Raw genomic sequence first — 20,945 nt, 5'->3', positions numbered from 1 at the left:
CTGGAAGTTCTATTAAATATAGCCTACGCTGCGAACGCTATTTTTCTCGTGTAACCAGAGATTCTTTGTAATATTCACGAAATATTTATCCTTTGTTTGCTTGGTCTATAGAAATGCAAAAAGAAAATAGGCGAGGCAAAGAGAGAATTAGAGGCATTTATCAACCAATTTTACGTTAATGCAATTTAATGTTAATTTCATTCGCAATATTTTCAAGGAACCCCAAGGATTTGTTTAATATCTTTAGATTTTCATCTCGCTTAGGTAATTTTACGAATCATTTCACTTCTTGGTGATCTTTTCACTCCTTAATAAAAAAAAAAGCCGGAAGGGTCGCACATAAATTTGTCCACCGCCAGCTATAACCGTTTAGAATGGGAAAGTGGATTGAAACACCCATTTTTTAAAAATGGTACTTGTTACTAGATTTATTTATACCTATTTCCTCTGTCATAGAAATATTCATTATATTACTGAGTTATTCAGCGAATTTTTATGAAAAAAAAAACAATAGTAAATTATATTCTTTATGCTTTTTAATAATATGCTATTTATGTAACTTTTACGAATCATTTCGTTCCTTGGCGATCATTTCATTGCTTTAATAAATTTAAAAGAGGAAAGGGTCGCGCGTAAATTTCTCCACGGTCAGATCCAACCGTTTAGAATGGGAAAGTAAGTTGAAATATCTAGTAGCTTGAACTGAATGTCACCTCCCGCCGGCTAAAATCATTGTTCGTCCGTTTGTTACGAGACAAAAGGAGTTTCACGAGCTCTACGCGGTTCGTACATTATCTACGAGCCGGCCACTTCCAGATAGCGGCGCGTTTAAAAGCCGCCTCGTCAGCGGAATGGCGCAATTCGAGGCTCTTTTAATTAGAGGAAGGCTCATCAGCCAAGGTTCCGACAATACGCGGGCCGAGGAGAAACACTGTTCTTTCCCCATCGAAGAATCCTCTCGTCCTGGCCAGTAGCACGTAGACCGGGGTTTACGACCATCCTCGAAGATGGTGGCAATACTTCTCAGTTTTCTTGTAGACTTGGAGGTCGTATTTGTTGGTGGTAATTAAATTTATATTGAAAGCAAAGTGATAAAAACGACCAATTCATGATGTTTCATAGAAATTTGCAAATTTACTGTTGTGCATTTGTGGCGGTATTTTGTGATGATGTTTTATGCTTTGTGTGGCGGCACGTGAGTCTTAGGACGATTCGAATCGAGGATGACTCATGTTGTTGTTTTGCTCGGAGTATTAACCCCTTAACCTACGATTTACGTTCGAGAATTTTGGGCCGAAAACGTAAACAAGCTCGCGCAGCCTTCGAGCTATTCGCACGATTTGCGTAGTACGTACTACCGGCTATGCTCGTAATATTTACGTTTGGTCCGATCATCTACTACGGGCTATGCCCGTAATATTTACGTTTGGGCAGATCGTCGTACTACGGGCCATGCCCGTAGTTGTAGGTTAAGGGGTTAACACCGTTATGATATACGAAAGGTAATAATAAACAAGCTCCGGAGAGCTAGCTAATAACAAAGCAATATAGCCGCTACGCGTAACAGTCAACCGAAGTGGAATTTAAATTTTCAGGTACTGCTCCGACCAGTATAAATAGACGAACGCGATGGTTAGGACAATCAGTATCGAGCATTCTTATAGCGAATTAATATCGAGCGAACGTAAACAATTACCTTGTATACTCATATCGAGCTACAATTAGCGAACGACGACTAACTCTGTACAGCTAACAATTTTAAATACATTGACTACACCAAGTATCAACTCGCCTCATTATTGCAGTCCTCGTTAAAAAGATAGTCCATGTGAGCTTTAATTTCTCAATGACGCGTGTCAAGTTTTTCGTCTGTAACGTATAATACTAAAACATTACGAGCTCAGGATATGTGGCTTGCTGAGGAAGAAAACTATTTCAAACTAATGTCAAAATGATAGCACACTCTGTTAATATGTTTAGAAATTGCTCAGTAGTTGATGATCTATCAACGAGAAAAGATTACAGTTATATATTATATAAATTTGTAAGTATGGGACGCGGAAAAAGATTAAACGAGTCTGAAAGAAGCAAATTCTAGAACTAAAACAGCAACAGTTATCAGTAGCAAAAATATCGAAAGTAATAATAAGAAGTCGTAAAGTAATACACAAATTCTTAAAAAATGTTGAAGATTATGGCAGAAAGAAAGTACTGGTTGGCCGTCATCGTTATCCGATCGTGATAAGCGAGCAATTTTGCGTGTAGCTTCCAACTCGCAATTAACAACGAACAAAATAATGGAAAAATCTAGCGTTAGTGCCAGTGTTTCAAGCGTTTGTCGAGTTCTACTATCCTGCAAGGATATTAAGAGACTAAAATTGAGAAAGAAACCTTCGTTAACAACGAAACACAAAGGAGAACGTTTACGTTTTGCAAAAGAAAGAATGAATTGGAAAAAGAAATGGAGAAGGGTACTATTTTCAGATGAAAAATATTCAACTTGGATGATCCTGATATACAGCAACACGTTTAATAGTCCTCCTCATTTGTTTCTCGCCGTGCATTACACATTTTTTCTGTATGATGTTATATGTATTACATTTTTCCCCTTTCATATTCGTGGTATAGGTTTTAAATTAGGTTGTCCGAAATGTTTTTTTCGTTTTATAAGGAAATAATGGACGCACAATGTTTTTTGTTTTATATTAGTTTATTGAATTATACACGAAAGTAATAATAGAAATAGAATCAAATGGATCATACTTAATTCAATAAAATAATATAAAACAGAAATTATTCTTCATCTGTTATCTCATGAAAGGAAAGAAACAACGGACAACGTAATACCTTAGCCATCAATAATTGTGTTAGTATATTCCAGAAATATCAAAGTAAGTTATGTTCGAATCGATAGTCAATGACGAACTGTCAACGATCGAACGGAAACGTGGATATTCATGAATATTAAATGCAGTTTTAAATAAATTTAATCCGGGATTCATGGGAATTGAATATTCATTGGCGTTATTGGACGTCGTGTTTCATTCATACAGTCTGCGTCATTTCCCTCCTGTTTCCGTTCTGTCCACTGAATCAATTCATCCAACTGTATTGTTTTCTTACTCCAGTCAAACTAATCCATTCGATAACTTCTTTATATAGTATATCTATGATCAATCATTGACTCTATTTTTTACAAATTTTGTATTCAATTGCTACTGTGAAGATTATCAGTGGCTCATAAATATTACCATAATTTGGTTTTCAAGTGTATATGTCTTTAAAAATTTCAACAATCTTAAATTAAATCAAACTTTCTAATCATAATCTATAAGTTTAGTTAAATTTGTGTAGGTAATTTTTTAAATTTCAGTTAATGTTTAATCTTTAATATGCAATATTTAAGGTGAATTTTTTACCGAGGTATTCCAGAACTCCATTAGGGACTAAACGTATTTCTACTTGCTAACTACAGTTAAAAGACTATTCTATAATGCCATTTTTTTTAAATCTTCCTGAGATTTTCTTATAAGAATGACAGTAACAATTTTTGGTATCAGTTTTTTGCGCACAATTTATTCATGTTTTAAGAATATTCATCATTACTTTTAAATAAAAATACTCAACATTCAGACGATTATGTCATTCAGTACGATCCCTGACACGTTGTCGCCGGCATGCATCACCAGTGGGTCACACGTGTCAGTCCCGTGAGGCAGCGTGCATCGTGATGGATCGTATTTGTATTTCACAAAATAGGTTGTACAAAATAGGTTTATGTTATTTTATTTCAACATTATAAACTGACATTCAATAGTAAAAACATAACAATTCGATATTATAAACTTAACATAATTATTTACTTTTTTAATGTAATTTTTTGAAGCATGTTAAACAGAGTGCCGGCTAGCCCTTACAACGATCACAATATGTTGTTACTTTTTTGGTTCTTTTCGCGGCGTACTTTCTACCTTTTATTTTAGAAATACGTTTATAACATTGTTTACACCGCCGTCTCGTTTTGTTCGCGGGCCCTTGGTACGACTGCAGAAAATGTGGATGTGTTTTGGGTAGTATTTTATTTTTACTTGGCATTTCTTCTCTGTCGGAATTCACTATATTTAAAAGGTGATAAATAATTTTTTAATACTTTTAGTACCCCATTTTCTATGTATATACCACGCATTTACGAGGCAAGTCTCGCATATTAATTCTATTCCAATTTTTCTATACCATTTTACGGTTTTGTGCAAACAACTATAATAGGACGATATTCATTCGGATAGATCATTTTCAGCATCATTATAAGAAAAATGCGCATGTGTTTTCACTACTCTGGTTGTATTTTCTTCGGTATGAATATGAATGTTATAGGTGTAACCTTCCTGAATGTTCGGTTTATAAAGTTTTATCCCAGACTTACTCTCTACACGGAATCACGGTTTCGTCAATTATAATATTTTTACCAGGTTTAACAGTATTTTTGAAAAATGTAAATATTGAAGTATCGATATAAACCGACCGCGTTTCATCACTTTTCTTATACATGTGCTCGAATACAGTACATTTCGAGACCAGTACAATCTAATTTTAGGTAGCAGCGCTAGACTCATGATAAGCAGGATACCAATAAAAGTGTTCATTTCGTCCTTTGTAACAGGTTTCCAGTCCAGTTGGAGTTCTCTGCTGCTAGATGCAGAGTTTGCCAAAAGCATTGTACAGCATATTTATTCGTTTCCTCAAGGATCATTTCTAATATATTGTCCGCAAAGAGTAACTTATATAAAGAAACAAGGTCGTCGCAGTCTGTGTCTTCAATTAACGACTCTTCTTCTTGCGAATACTCAGTCATGGTTTGGCCTCTTTCTCTTATTTCCTGCCATTCTTCATCAAGATTCTCTTCCTCTGAATCTGACTCGAAATCTTCTTCTTCCGTGGTATCGTCGGTTAGTTCGTTAGTTCACGATTCACTGTCATTACTTCCCTCGTCTGAAGAGCTCGAGAGTATATGTGCCCTTTGTATGATTCTCTTGCTTTCAATTATTGATTCATCAGACAAATCATTGATTTTCATATCCATGGTATATATTATTTAGATGGGCAAAAATTAAAATAGAAGAATGCTAACAAAATAGGCCTTTTTTATTTAATTTTATTTTTTTATTTTTATTTAAATTTTACAATTTGTCCAGTAGGACATTTGGTAAAATATTACAGCTTAGAGAATAAAAATATAGCATGTGGATGGTTACCCACAGCGGGGTTCCATCTTCCAGGTTGTTTATTGTATTTCTATTGTGAGGTCCACTCGGAATTGAATAATTTTTTGATTCGCGCTATGAACGTTTCTTAGAAAAAAATGTTCACAGAATTTCGTATGATGATCAGAATTCGCGTCAGACCTCTACTTTTTGAGCGAAATTAAGGCCAAAGCTGGTCTCGTCAGCTTTACTTAACATTTACAGATATATGTGTCGAGAATTGTGGATCTTAATTGCCGAAATAAAAGTAAAGGATCACTAAGGTTACACTTAGAATTTAAATTAAAATAATTATAATTTTATTTAATAAACGATTTCCAGGATCTTCGTCGATATATATTTGCACGCGTCTCAGCACTTTCCTGGTCTCACCATCTTCCAATGTTACCAACGAAACAATACACCGCGACCTTAAGATACCCACAGTTAAGGAAGAAATATCCAAGTTCAGTAACAGATATAATACAAGAGTTAACAACCACCAAAACCCATTGGTTACCCAATTACTTGACACGACGGATCAGATCCGCAGACTAAAAAGACCCTTTAGATTTAAGCATTAGATTCAACTAGAATCAAACATACTATAAACTCTTATAATCCAAGTTACAGTATCACGCCAAAATAATTTACTTATAATTCTCAATGAGAATTGATTGTAAAAAGTCTACCAAATAAAAAAAAAGAAAACCATCTTCCATACCAGACTTATAATATTATTATTTATAAATTATACTTATCTATAATAAGTTAATAAGTTTGTTAACTTATTATAAATAATTAACCATGTCACTGCGTCACGCCAGAGAAAGTTACTCAAAATTCTCAATGCGAGAATTGATTGTAAAATACTTGTAAATAAAAAAAAAATCTGTTTTTCGAGATACCGCGCACACATATACTTCCACACTCATACTCATATACGTGTGTCACTACCACGCGGCCTATCTAGTTTGGCACACAAAATTATACATATTTCAATAATATGCAAACTGATATTGCCAAACTATTGTATATCAACGTATTAGGTTGTTTGGAAAGTTTCTTCCGTTTTAGAAGGAAACAATAGATGCGAAACATTTTTATATTATATTTTATTAAACGTATTAATTTACTGCACATAATGCAAAATGGATCATACGATGTAAATTGGAAGATTAAAAAAAAAAAAAAAATAGATCAAAAGAATATAAAACAAAAACCGCTGTGCGTCTATTGTTTCCTTGTGAAACAAAAGAAACTTTTCGGACAACTTAATATTAGTTGAAGTCCACAGAAGTTCTTCATTGAAGTCAACAGGAATCGTATAGCTTTTGTAATTTTGCTATAAATTGAGGTCAAAGTTGAAAAATTGCGACTTTTTCAAAATTGATTTTTTCAACAACTGAGGGTGATGGACAAAAACTAGTTTCAGATTCCTTTTCAGCTCGTCGCAAACATCGTGTTGAACAGTATAATCTGACGCTGCGGCGCCTCACAGAGAAAACGCTGAATATCGGCGCCGGCGACAACGTGTTAAAATAAAAACAGTGTTCTGCTGACTAATGTGTTTCCGGCTGCCCTATTTACCTGAATCGAAAATACTAAAATGTTTATTGATTAATACGATAGCAGCTATGCCGTGTAATAAGCATGGAAGCAATTTCGAAACACTGTTACGTAATTGTGAGTTATTTTTAATATGAAATTTTTCACTATTATAGTCATCGCAAAGAGACACGATCTTTTCTTTCATTGAACGATGTCGCAGAAAAGAGACAACGAATAAGACAAAAAAGGCTTCGTTGCAGCCCTTGAGAATTCTCAATAAAGACCTAGCGATGTAATAAAGAATTTAATAAATCCTGTCCTTTAGCGAAAACAGGCATCGTCACACGGTCGTAGCAAATATTGTCGCAGCCTTCGGCCAGCTAACAAAGGGGTCACGATGAACGTGTATCAATCATAGTATTAATCGCATCGATGATCGATTACTGGACATCGGGATGTTCTGCCCGTCCATGGGCTTCGTACATGTTCCAGAAGTCATCTTCACGTAACTATTGTTTTAACGTGACAAATACGCAATTTTGAGGAACACGGAAAGTGCAGCTGTCGTCGGTACCAAACTTATTTCGAAATCCTATCCGAAATTGATCTGATTCGTTTATTTTCCGTTACGGTTCGATTTTGTTTCATTCTCTAAACAAATGATAAAATCTTATCTCATTTTTTATCGTTTTATAAAAATATTATTTCCATACTAAATTTATGAAATTCCCCAGAAATTCAAGGATTCAGATTTTATAATAAATATATGATATATAAAAATATAATAAAATTAAATCTGAGTAATAGGAACAAATATATAAACCGTGAAAGTTCCTGAAAGGGTACACTAATTAATAAAACGGTAGAACTTAATTATTAAAGTATATATTGCAGTATTTTATATAATTTCAAATTCAATGAACATTATCTCGTAACACGTTGACTGTCACGACACCCGTATTCGGGTGTCAGCAAAGTTCCCAGTAGGGCTACGTCACCCGTATTCGGGTGACGCTTATTTGACTACTTGCAGAGGATCGTCGTAGGTATTTGAAAAGACTAAACTATTGAATTGTTATAAAAGTAATATGAAAATGTTTTATTAAAAAAATTATTTAGAATGTAAAACTTTAAAGCATTCTATACATAGCTGAGGTTGGTCGGGACAATTTAGACAATAAGTTGTTGTTTTCTTTAAATTCTCTCGTGTCTTTGTTCGACGTCTTTTATTTGCATAACATAGTTTGCATGCACGTCTAATGCTTCTTCCGGAATCATTTTTCTGTACGGCGATATTATGTTGACTCCGTCGAAGACAAGTATTTTTTGTATTTTCAGACAACCCTAATAATTTTGCAACTAATAATTCTCTAAATATTCTAATATTTATACTCTTCCTTGTTGCAATTTTATAAACCGTCAAAGCGTTTACAACAGAAATTCCCAGAAGGTGCTGAATGCCAAGTTTTCTGTACAATAATTTACTTATAATTCTCAAAGAGAATTGTTTGTAAATAGTCTACCAAATATAAAAAAATAATTTTCTGTACCATTTGATTCCTTTTCTAATTGTGGTGGCATAAGAAACCATTTGGTCGAAATAATCTATACCACACTTTCCTTCATTCTATTCAACAACAGCTAGTGGTTTTAACCCCTTCCCGTACTTTATCGAGTCAGACTCGCGGTGAAGATTTTGGCCCAAACATGAATATCGCGAGTCTGACTCGCGACCAGATACTTGGGTCAAACGTAAACAAAACAAGCCGAAAGTGGTGAGGTGTATGTAGGCGATAGAAGGTTTAGAAACACTAGAGTATGTTTAACAATATAATTTATTAATATATACCCTAAGTGTACACTAGCCGTATAACACAATTTGCTGGCTTGATTCGTGATTACGAATATATCGGCGCAGGGGAAGTATCAACTTAACTGTTACTGCTCGTGTCACTCGATAACAAAAGGTTGCCTCGTTTCCCTATTCGCTATATTTATAACCGTCGGAGTTGACAAAAGGCGTCGGGGTTTTCCTTTCGAAGGTGTTCTCGAAAGATCCCAACGGTCGCTGAGCTCCTAGACCTTGTTTACAAATTTTGACTTTTCCGGTAGTCGAAGCGAAGGCATATGATCACGACAAAAACGACGGTTTTTGATTGACCTTCGGTAACCGCCTAAGGTTGTCGGATCTATGATAAACTAATCTATCGGTAAACACGGTATTTGTGTAGCGGGTTCACTGGACGGAAACCGTTATGAATTTTACCGTCGAGTACTGCTACAGTGGCTTTACATCTGCCAGAATGTTTTAAGAGGTATCACACCATGGAGGATTTGTAGAGTTTTACGTATTTCCTTTTTAGATATTCATTCAGTTTTATGATTAAATTTTATATAATTATATAATTTTAAATAATTTTATGACAAAATATAATAAATTTATAATATCTATAAAAGTAAAAGCATAAGAATTTACTTCCTCAACATCATTATCGCGTAAAACTGACTATACCACAGGTATCGCGGGCATCTACATTTCGGTTCGTATTGCGACTATTTACGAGCATCAGTCTGGTCTGTTTAGCGCGCGTCGATGTCTACCTCTTGAGCCCAAGTTTCGTCGAACTAAATGGCACAGGAAGGGGTTAATGTTGCGAACTACGAAACGAGAGATCATTCTTGAGACCACCACTTGAGCGACTCGCATTACTAAAATATCGATGGCAGAGTATCTAGCAGAGAACACTTGGTACTGCGGCACGCGTGGCCTGACGGAGATTGCCTTGAAAACACGCGTGACGATCGCTGTGGACGGAATATACTTTTTCGTTAGACTGAGCTCTGTTGATTGACTATTCAAAGCGCAAATCGTAATAAGTTATAGTAATTCTTTTGCACGAGATTAAATGATTCAAGAGCGTTATTTTTTAGTTATTTTTAATTATTTATTATAAACATTGAAATTTACAGTTAACTAGAATTTGGGTAATAAACTAGAAAACAATAAACTAGAAAACTAAATTTAGTAAATATAACATAAGTTAATAATTTAGTTGTGTGTGAAAAATTCAGTGTTTGAGAAAACTAAAAAAACCAGATGTAGAGTTTTCTTACATGTGGTGACCACTTCAACAATAACGAGCCACTATTGGCATTTGTTTACTGCCGTAAGGAATGCATTTATATTTATTTCACACAAACGTAATAGTATTACTTCTGCGTAGGTGTTCGGAAAAATTGGAAAACCCATACATGCGTCCTTAGTCCATGCCGGGCACTTACAGAAAGCGCATATATATGTCCTTAGTCCACGCCGATAGCTTTCGCCAGACACCTATATGCGCCCACAGCACTTAAAGGGTTAAGAGATATAGAAACTCGACAGACAGAAATCGTAAAGAAAGGTAAAAGTTACACAGAACAAGATGATAAAAGAAGTCTCCGTGAGAACTCTTTCCACAGGCATTACTCTTTAGATTTAAGCATTACATTCAACTAGAATTAAACATACTATAAACAGATATAATGCAAGTTACAGTACCACGTCAAAATAATTTACTTATAATTCTCAATGAGAATTGATTGTAAAAATTCTACCAAATAAAAAAAAACTCTTTCCCTGGTTCCTGCTAAATTAAGTAGATCGATCTATGGCATCCTTCGCGAAACTATGTTCTATCAGAAAGCCCTATCAATCATCCCCGTACAAATCGTTTCCTGTGAAACTTATTTGATCGAGATGAGTCAACGAGCGTGTCCCATATCGATTTCACCCCGTGTTAGATATTTCTTCCGTATAGATACCCACGAGGGCCAAAAAGATCGTTCCTGGAGCAAGAGAGGTCAAAGAAATTCCAGCGGTACGACAAAACGTCGGGCTTGACAATTTAGGAAGAGCAACAGGGACGCCAGATGGTCGAACGAAGACAGAGAAAAGGGAGGAGAAGGAGTCGTGTAACAATGTCAGTCTATCCGGGTTTGTTCTGCCCTACTTCGTCCTTACGGCGGCTTTTGTTCACCGACCAGGCCCCTCTTCGGATCAGATCAGATTACCGGCCACGAGGCGCTTTAGCCGACGAAATGCGGGTTTCCATTGCACCGAATTGGCGACGTAAGGGGATTGGGACACGCGAAACCTGCTCTGTAACCCTTTGCTCCTTTGTGTGACCCGCTACGTCCCTTTCTTCGTCTCGAATGTCGCTCGGAAACTGAGAACCATTCTTCCGACTCGGTCAAGTTTCTTTCCCTCCCTCGTCCTCTTTCTCCCTCTATCGAAACCCACTAAAGATTACGTAATAATTAACTATAATTTTATAAATTACTTTTATTTTACGTTTATTAAATTATTATCAATTATATTAATTTAATATCGTAACCATATTAATTTAAATTATTATAAGTTATTACACATTGCAAAATCAGAACAATTTTATAAATACACTTTCTTTAACCACTTGAGCTACCAATAAACTCACGGTCGCGCGTGCTGTGCGCTACAATATAACATGCCTCACCGCGTCTACGAGTGCAATCTTTTAACACTAAAACTACCGGTAGTTAACACAAAGCTATTTCTACCAAAACCAGTCAAAATGACTGGCCTTTAAAAAATATGTAAACTAGAATATCTTTATATTTATTGATTTATTACTTTCTTAAAGAAGAAATCCCATGTTATATAGTACATTTTTGATACGTGATATATAGTTCACACCTCGTGTTATATAGTACATATTAATCCATGTGAGACCATAATCCCTAACTGAGGGTTGACATATTTATAAAATTGTAGAACCAGTTATTTTGACTGATGTGGTATTTATAGTATTAGCATCTAGCGAATTTTCCTGATAACTGATATCATTATGTCGAATGACACGCAGTAAAAATTTAAAAAACGTGTGCGAAGTTGTACAAAACGAAGAAACTGGTTAATTGGGGTTCGATAAACAGATTGCTGGACCCTTTTACATTTTGATTGGTATTGGTATAAGTAGCCTTGGTAGAAAATTATTTTCTGTTTGAACACATCAAAAACGAAATAAAATTCATTATATTATTCTTTTAGTTATCGTTGCCAAAGTCATTACATCATTGCGGAAAGAAATATAACATGAAGTAGGAACTTTAAAATAAAATTGTAAAACCAGTCAATTCCACTCGTGTGGTAGTTCTAGTGTTAAGCAACGCCTCAACGCGTTGGTAGGATCTTACATAAAAAATTTTACACGGATATGAATATAATAGCCTTTTAAGGCTATATAAATAATAAAGGCAATAATAGCCTTTTATTTATTCATAATCTTGAAATATTTCCAAGATATCGATGACTCTATGTAACGTCGTGCACTGTATAACTGTAGCTCGACAAACGAACGATCTAACTGTTAGCCGACGCGCAGCGCACGTTATTTTTATTTCTGCGACAAATGTCTGGCGATTTTGGAAGAAAAGCATCTGGACATGCGTGGCACGTCTTTCTAGCGCAAGTGGATAAATTTTATAAAATTGTAAAATCCAGATGGAAGAAGCAGTGACGAAAAAAGTATCAAGCGAGTTTCCTTTCATAATTAAGATGTTAATGAACAAATTTTAATAAGGTACATTGTTTGGTAAAAATTGTAAATGAAATGTTGCGTTGAACGCATTGCTCCTTAATTGGTTAACGTGGATAGGATGCTCCCCTGCAATCCTTCGTTATGAATTGTGGGGCAAAACGAAACAAGACGATGAGCGGAAGAATGCTTTCCTTCATCTTGTTGCTACGAGAATAGAATCGAGCGCACGTGGTTTTGTTTACCTTTACCTTTCGATTGTTTTCTTGGAGATTACATGGCGAATGGATCGGGTAAGTGGATACAGGAAGTACATTGGATGGGGCTCTTTGGATCTTTAGAAGAGTCTTAATTATGTTGCAGTTATTTGGGGAAGATTCATGGAAGAAGATGGGAAGAGCCCTGTGGAGGGTTCAACAGGAAGGTTTTATGAAAAGATTTTCCTTTATTGGAAAAGGTGTTTGTGTTTAGAGGAACGGTAGCTTGGCAAAATGTTTGGTTGAGAGTCTTTCTTTTGTTTTATTTAATTCAGTATATCATGGGAGATGATCATAACATAATATAATATAATAGAATAGAATAGAATAGATAAAAATATTCTAGTACCTTGTGCCATTTCTTTTTATCAATGTTCTGTTGACGGTACAATTTAACGGCGTATTGTTTCACGCTTACGCGCGAGAAAGGAAATTATAAAACAAAACAATGGCGGTTAATCGCAGATACAGTTTCAAAAGATCACTCACCCGTGACGACGACGTTAATCGTTTTAACCAGCGGCGGATGCGTTGCAACTTGACACTTGTATAAGCCGGAATCCCGCGTCGTTGCGTACTGGATTTGTAATCTCCAATTGCTCGGGTATCTGTGAAATCAAAAAATGGAAAACTTCATTCGATCATATATCGTTACGCGATTTTTAGATGTATTCGACTTTTATGGCGTACCTATAAAAGCGAGAAATATCGTGCTACACGACTTTATAGCATTTCGTGACACGGAAATCGATAAAAATAGAAATTTCTATCGATACCAGTAATGAGTTCAATCATATTTTCACTGTCACGAAATCGTAGAAATTCTGTCTTCTTTCTATACGAATGCAAAATATTCTTGTTCTCCTAAAATAGATATCTCACATGACAATTTTTATATTTTCAATGCATACATTTTTCCTCAGTTTGTCGATGCAATTAATTTGATTTTTGTTTATAAAATAATTAATAGCGAAAATGTATAATATAACTTTTAAAGATCAAATTCTTAGATTTGAATTGAAATTAAAATTTTCAAATACAAATTCAATTATAACATTTAGCTATTTTACTAAAATTCCAGTTAACTGTTTAATAAAATGAATCCTGTCGATTCAACACTCTTATCTCAACACGAGCTGCTATTATTATATGGAAAATGGTAAATACTGGAGAAACTCAACGAACTCCTACTATATAAATTTGTTCTTTGACAGGTTCAGATTCAGAGCCGGCGTGACCTTTTGTGAGGTCGAGTTCAAAAATTTTGCGGGGCCTGAATATACATTCAAATCCTACACTTAAATTTTAAGACGAGGAATTATTTATTTATAAATGCTGTTACATATTATACACTTTTTATAAGCAGTTTTTTAAACAAATTAAAGTAATACTTTTTCGCCTCCATAATTCGCTTTCAAGAGGCAAAAAATCCAATGAAAATACAAAATCTGTAATCATGTCTGACTTTTGCAAAAGGCTATTGATGCAGTTTAATTTCTCTAAAAAGTACATTTGTCTGGAAGTGCCTGGATTTTTTTATCTAAAGTAGTTTCCAGGATATGAGGACTTTATGGAGTTGCACTGAACTTTGATGATTTTTGTCACTCCTTTAAACTGAATCATCGCTACTAAAAAAATGTCTTGCATCTGTCAATGGTATCATCATTTTGTAAAAAGTTAATCAAAATCGATGTTTTTTAATTGGATAATTTTCGTAGACCGCGAGGCCTCTCAAAACACGGGGCCGGTTTCGGCGAACGCGCAGAACCTGCCTTGCGCCAGCCCTGTTCTGACTATGTATATTATCATTTTACCATACTTCATATCTCGTATCGAAATCAATACCAATGTCAATTTTCATGTCCTAACTATCAAGACATCATATCTATCTAAATATCTCTCGTATTTTGTTGATTTCACTTACCGGAAGTTGAGGCTGATCCGCTGATCCGCACTGTACAGGATCCTACCGACCGTGAGTAGTCGAAACGAGTCCTTGCTTGGCTGCTGCACCCACGTCACCTGAATCGCGACGCAGGAAATATCTTTCGTTATTGCCTCATAAATCACGGATTTCTCAGTAAAGGAATAGCCCGGTTTTCCCGAGAGAAAAAGAAGCTTCGCATTGTTTCTAACAGACAGCCGTGGAATTAAGCGGAATCTCGTCGAAAGTTAATCATTTCGCGACAAGGAATCGGGAAGCCCCTTCTCTCCTGAGAGCTGAATCGTTCGCGAATGAATACGCTGTGCAATTTCACGCTAAGCGTTCGAGAAAGACCGGCTTACGATTCTCGTTCCCTTCGCCCGTCTTTTCAACGAACCTTCTGCGACACGACTATCTTTTTTGTTTCATTTATCTATCCCCTAACTGGGAACTCTGTTTTATATTGTACGTGACGAGTGTCATAATGCAGGAATACGAAAACCTGATGAAGCGTTACCGAGTTTGACGAGTAATTGTTTAAGTTTAAGCAGAATTTTTTAATTCAATTATCCCACACTTCGGTCGATCGAAATCAAATATTCACGTCTTACTAATTAACACATTGTTGATCGGTTAAGAGTTAACACTTTGACAGGCTAAAGGGAAATCAAAGCGTTTAATAATTTTACATGAGGATCATTTGTTTAATTTCTTATTTTGTTATTTTTCGCAGTTGTAAATAATCATCGTAGTCTACCTTCGGCTGGATGGACAACAAATCTATGAATAAGTAACTATGATTGTTATTAACATAAAAAGAGGACATTCTAATTAACTTTAAATGCCCGTCTTTCAGTTAAGTTCCATTACCAATATATGTACCCTTTAAACACAGACACCTCAAATTATTTTTCTAGAAAATCAATGGAGTGTCGATATATTAATTTTTAACAATCACGTTATTTGTACTCGAGTTAGTAATTCTACATTACAGTTACGAAACTGCTGCTAAATAATTTTCTTTATTACATATTATGTTACTGTTAATGGGCGATTTTGTATACATTTGGAAAGTTTCAAACGAATCACGAATATCATCTCACAGTTAGACGAAGATTGAAATAGATTAACATTTTGACGGCCACGCCAAAATCATATGTTTCGCTCAGAACGCCACGGGAATATTTTTATTATTCAGAGCATGTAATGGTAAAATAATAATAAATTGATGATGTAAGACAACATTCTTCCCCAATGGACCGTTTATCTTATTGGTGGTCACGGGTGACCACCGTGGCGCGTTGGTAACAGTTGATAGCGACATATTATAACAAGGCTTCGTTTATTTCAACAAGCTATTCGCATTTGTTATTTCGTCGTAAACAAAACGTCCACAATATATTGTTGAAACGTGTACAAGATTTTAGTAAACAGTATTTGCTCATTCTATATATAATGGTAGGGTATGTTTACACTTCTAACTTCAATTATATGATTACAAAGCAGCATTTACGATTATTTTCTAAGCTGTGTTTATAATAATATTCGTAGATTACTCCTCAAAGATATGGATACAAACACAGTGCACCGTTAGATGCAAGATTTGTTCTCATTTTTTTTTATTGATGTTCTAATAAAAATGTTTAATTGTACAATGGCGCACTTTTTATTTCAAATTTTATCTTCTATTTATCGGTTATATTCAAAATTCCCTAACTGTCAATTTTCATACAATTTTTATAATTGTAAGAAGTTCGAGCACTCCGGTCATCAGTGACCACCGTGGCGTCACAGGAGAAACCGTGACTGGTCATATATGACTAACGTGGCAGTCAAAGTGTTAAGCTAGACTATACATAAGACTAGATTTCGTTTTCCCGTATCGTGGGAGATTAAGAATCGATATAAGAAGCCCCCATCTTTTTAAATTGTAACAATTATGATATAATATGTGTATAATATGAGATTATATATTATGAGATTGGTATAATATGAGATACAGCTATTATGATCTACGTAACAAAATATAAAAGCTGAAAGTAAAATAAAGGGTAAAATAAAAGTCAATGTAGTAAGCCCTGAAAAGATCAAAAATTAAAAAAAAAAACGCAAATATGTAAGTACAAATGTATTATAAATATGTAAATATGTATAAATACTATTATAAATATGTAAATATGTAAATATGTAAATATGTAAATATGTATAAATATGTATATAGCTTTGCTCACATTATTAAAAGCTATGTTTAGGTCGGTAGTAAGCATAAAAAATAGATTGTGGTTTTTTATGTGGTTATGATAAATACAAATATACATAAACGTGCAAAGTATGCAAAATATTTAAAGATGTACCAAATATAGAAACGAAGAATTTTATAAAAGTATGATTTTGTAAAACCCTTAATGCTCCGACTTTTAACACATTGTTGACCGGTCACGAGTTAACTGGTGTTTTCATGGCCAAACGTTGCCAACCAGCCACGAGTAAACTTCTGATGCGTTCTTCTTTCGTATCAGCGTCGTTTTCTCAATGCGCTGTTAGAGATGATACAGTGCAATTGTTGGTCAGTATACCTCAAGCTGTGTCTCTCGCTCATAAGACCCGCCAAGTTGCGTGCTTTGTCATAAAAAAAATGTCAACGATGACGGAACGTACCAATGAAGAATCTTTCAATGAATTATACGCGGATGTTTTATCTGATTGTTCAAGTGATTGTGAATCAAATTATGGTGACTTGGAAAATAATACTGTATCAGAAGATAGTAAATCAGATATTATGCCACCAAAATATCAAAAGAGGAATAAAATAGAATCAGATAGTGACGACGAATTGAAGGAAGAATGGGACATGATATCATACCAAACTTACAGAATTATTTAAATATTCCTGGTGCAACTATTGAACTTGGTGATGCGTCGACTATCAGTGAGGTAACGGCTTTATCCTTTGACAGTAGTTTTTTTTATTTAGTCGTTACGCAAACCAATTTGTACCATTCTCAAATGAAAGAGTTATATAAAATCTCTGCAAAAACGGTACCATGGACGGAAGTTACCACTAATGAAATAAAGAAGTTTCTTGGATTACTGATATTGGTGGGCCAAACCAGAAAATCTCGTAGATGACTGTTACACTGTTTATCATACGAAAAAGAAATATTAAAATTTGAATAATAAATAAAATTTATTAAAATTTATTTATATTGTTTTACCTTCACATCCAATTACGAAATAATAGCCGATGACATGAGATAAATTCTCAGAAAAATTGCCGGTCAACAATGTGTTAACTGCTGAATTTAGTTTTAGAAATCTTTCTTGGGGTAAGATCATGGAGTGCGTAAATAAATACAAGCAACGACAAGTATTCACGTCGAATGCACCGAAATAAAGTTTTTGTTTGACGTGTATACTCGTCAAACGCAGTTACCTGGTTAATTGGTTAAATACAAATATTGACAAAATTAAAATATTTAAGTTCACAAAGTTAAACTCAAATATTATAATTAAATAATTGGTGAAACTGTAGAAACACTGGCCACCCTCCAATTTCGATGATCTTTGAATATGCTGTAGAAGTCGATATTTTTAACAACTTTTTTCTATATATATAAGGGCTGAATACGCTTAGTTTCCGAGATATTTTCGCGAAAAACTGCCGATACCACTACACTGGTTTAAAATATGAATTTCTACAACATATCCAATATTCGTCGAAGTCGTAGAGTAGGCAGTGTTTCTATAGATTCATTAAATAATTTCAAGGAACTTGCAAATTTTTTCGGTTTGTTTTTAGTTTGTTTCGTTTGTTTAAATAAACCTAACAGTAGGGATTTTTAGTTCAAGTATTACAATTTAGCCAGCCAAACATATTTAATTGGTCGGATATAAACGCTGAAATACAAATTTTCAAATTGATATTTTAGCTGTGTTAGTGTCACGTCTTCTATAGAAATAACATCCATCGGATCTATTGATAGCAACTAGATTAGGTTTGGCAACGAATTTTAGAAGTTACGGTGAGTGTTACGTGTGTAGTTTAAGTGCTCTTATCTGATTGTTTCTATCAAATTGATTTTTAGTCCTTTCGTTTCGGCAGTCCAGTTCACCGAAGTTCTATCACTGAACGGAAACGCGCGCCAGAAATACATACAGTGTACGTGGTTGCTGTATAAACGTTTTCCTAAGTCTTAAATAACAATAATTCTTGTAAGAACCGTATATGAAATATCATTTCACTGTCAATGGATTTAATAGATTTTTCTGTATGAAACAGTATACGATCATTTGAATGTTTGAAATATATTGCATGAAACGTTTTGATGTTGTTTCAACAATGCGTAACCTTAGAAGTGATTAATCCAATATGTCAATAAAATCAACAGAAAATGTTCTGCCGATAACGAAAAAATATATTAATGACTACAGAAAGCACTTGTATACGTATCATTTGGATGCCGGATATATGGGGTGTTGAATATATGGGATTCGTCACGTGGTCGCCGCCTATATACGGCGCTCGTACCCATAGGTTGTTCAGCGTGATTCGGCTAAATTTCCTGTGGGGCCCAAATTCGACCGCCGGTATGCGGAACGTAAATAGAGCGACAAGCGGGAATTCATTGTTTATCGCCTTCGATTCATTGTAAAGAAAAGATTATTTAGTTCAGAAATGGAGAAAGCGATAAAGTTTTCCGGCTGGAGTATTCCGAGGGATCTCATGGCAGATATCTCAGATCTTTCATTTAGTCGAGAAGTATACTTGTGAGACGTACATCAGTGATTTTTTCATCCTCAAAATGTTCAGTAAACAGTGTGAAAATATATTTGAAAGTAAGGAGAGTAGTGATGACAAAGTCTACAACTATTGTTCAAAGTGCCCAATATCACCCCAAATGTGTTTGGAATGTTTTAAAAAACACCATGCGATATAGCATAATGTAATATTTTATCCAGAATATAAATTAATAAAAAGTATGGTATAATGTGTTTTTAATATTTTTATGTTGTATATCCTATATATGATATCCTATATTTAATTAACTCGATCAAGAAGAGCGTCATCCACACTTGGATGACGAGGCCCCCGGGACGTCACATAGATATGGGTGACGCGGCGACGAACGTGATAAGCGGCGCTCGAAGCGAAAGAGTTAAGAAATATGCACGTGTGGCTGACGACCCGGTGTCATGGTGTCTCGCGGCGCGTGTAGCATGATAAGCAAACCTTAGAATCATCTAGCCACGGGGAAAGTGACTCAGCACGTACCCCAGAAACAGGAAAGAGAAAAGTCACCTCGACAAGACCTTTTACAAATACATTTCGATATAAAATGTTTCAATTCAATCTGTTAGATTGAAATGTTAAAATTAAATAATGTCAATTTTCAAACGGTAAGGTTTCAAGCGTGAAAACATTTTTACCATTTTTTCGAACATGGACTCGCGTTACCTTTTTGGTAAATACCAAACGTCTCACTCTTTTATGGACCATTGCCCATAGTCCATTGTAAAATAATAACATTGATGATGGGATTTTCTTTTTGAAAGAGATACGATTTTATGGTACCGCGTATGGCTGAGCCAATCGATCAAATAACAACGCCCCGTTGACATCGCGCCAAACGTGCCCAGCCAATCACACTCGATAATCGGTCCGTGGCTATCATTCCCGGTTTTCATTTACGTGAAAACGCGGTAAAATTATACGTCATTAAACGAACAACGTTTTATGCAAATGTCCTATGGAATTCAAACGGGATTTGTTAATTAATCAATTGCAAACGAGCTTAAATGGCGCTCAGGAGATACAATAAACTACGCGATAGTCACATGCGACCGTTTCCGATTGCGGAATTCATAATGAATACGAAGTTTCCGAGGGTTTCACAAATCTTCAGGTTCAAAGAAAAGTGTTCGACACTGTTCCACGTAACGCGATTTATTCTAACTTGATGTTATGAATGGTTATTGCACCCAAGGCAAATCATAAGTGACTCTTGGATGATTTATATTTAACAGAATTATAGCAGATGATGTTTTGACAAGGTATACCAGGTATGTAAATATGAAACCGGAATTTTTGTATAAAAAATACACGTTTAATGTAAGAAAATGATTAAAAATATTTTATTCGAAGTATTGCCCATCGCTAGTTATACATTTTTCCCACCTGTCTGGTAATTGGTGGATGTCACGCCAAAAAAACTGTCGCTCTTTTGAGGCAAACCAGTCATCGAGCCATTTTCGTACATTTTCGTAAGAAGTGAAGTGCTGGTCAGAAAGTCGTGTCCCATCGATGCAAATAAATAGTAATCGGACGGAGCCAAGTCTGGTGAGTAAGCCGCGTGCGAAAGTATTTCCCAACTGAACGCTTCGATCGTTTCCTTGACCGGTTTTGCTGTATGTGATGGTG

At 35.1% G+C, this 20,945-nt stretch overlaps 1 protein-coding gene across 3 annotated transcripts in view; it reads right to left on the bottom strand.

The window, feature by feature from the left end:
- Window positions 1-20,945, bottom strand: part of LOC100648546 — a 396,941-nt gene that overhangs the window by 63,111 nt on the left and 312,885 nt on the right. For all 3 annotated transcript variants that reach the window (XM_048409433.1, XM_048409444.1, XM_048409440.1), the window contains 2 exons: window positions 14,528-14,625; window positions 13,093-13,211 (listed from right to left, as the gene is read on the bottom strand). In XM_048409433.1, coding sequence (XP_048265390.1) covers window positions 13,093-13,211; window positions 14,528-14,625 — 217 coding nt within the window. The remainder of the gene's footprint in view (window positions 1-13,092; window positions 13,212-14,527; window positions 14,626-20,945) is intronic.

The sequence above is a fragment of the Bombus terrestris genome, chromosome 1 (genome assembly GCF_910591885.1).
Source record: "Bombus terrestris chromosome 1, iyBomTerr1.2, whole genome shotgun sequence".
NCBI lineage: Eukaryota > Metazoa > Arthropoda > Insecta > Hymenoptera > Apidae > Bombus > Bombus terrestris.
The sequence above is the reverse complement of the archived record's forward strand: the minus strand, read 5'-3'. Positions and strand labels throughout refer to the sequence as shown.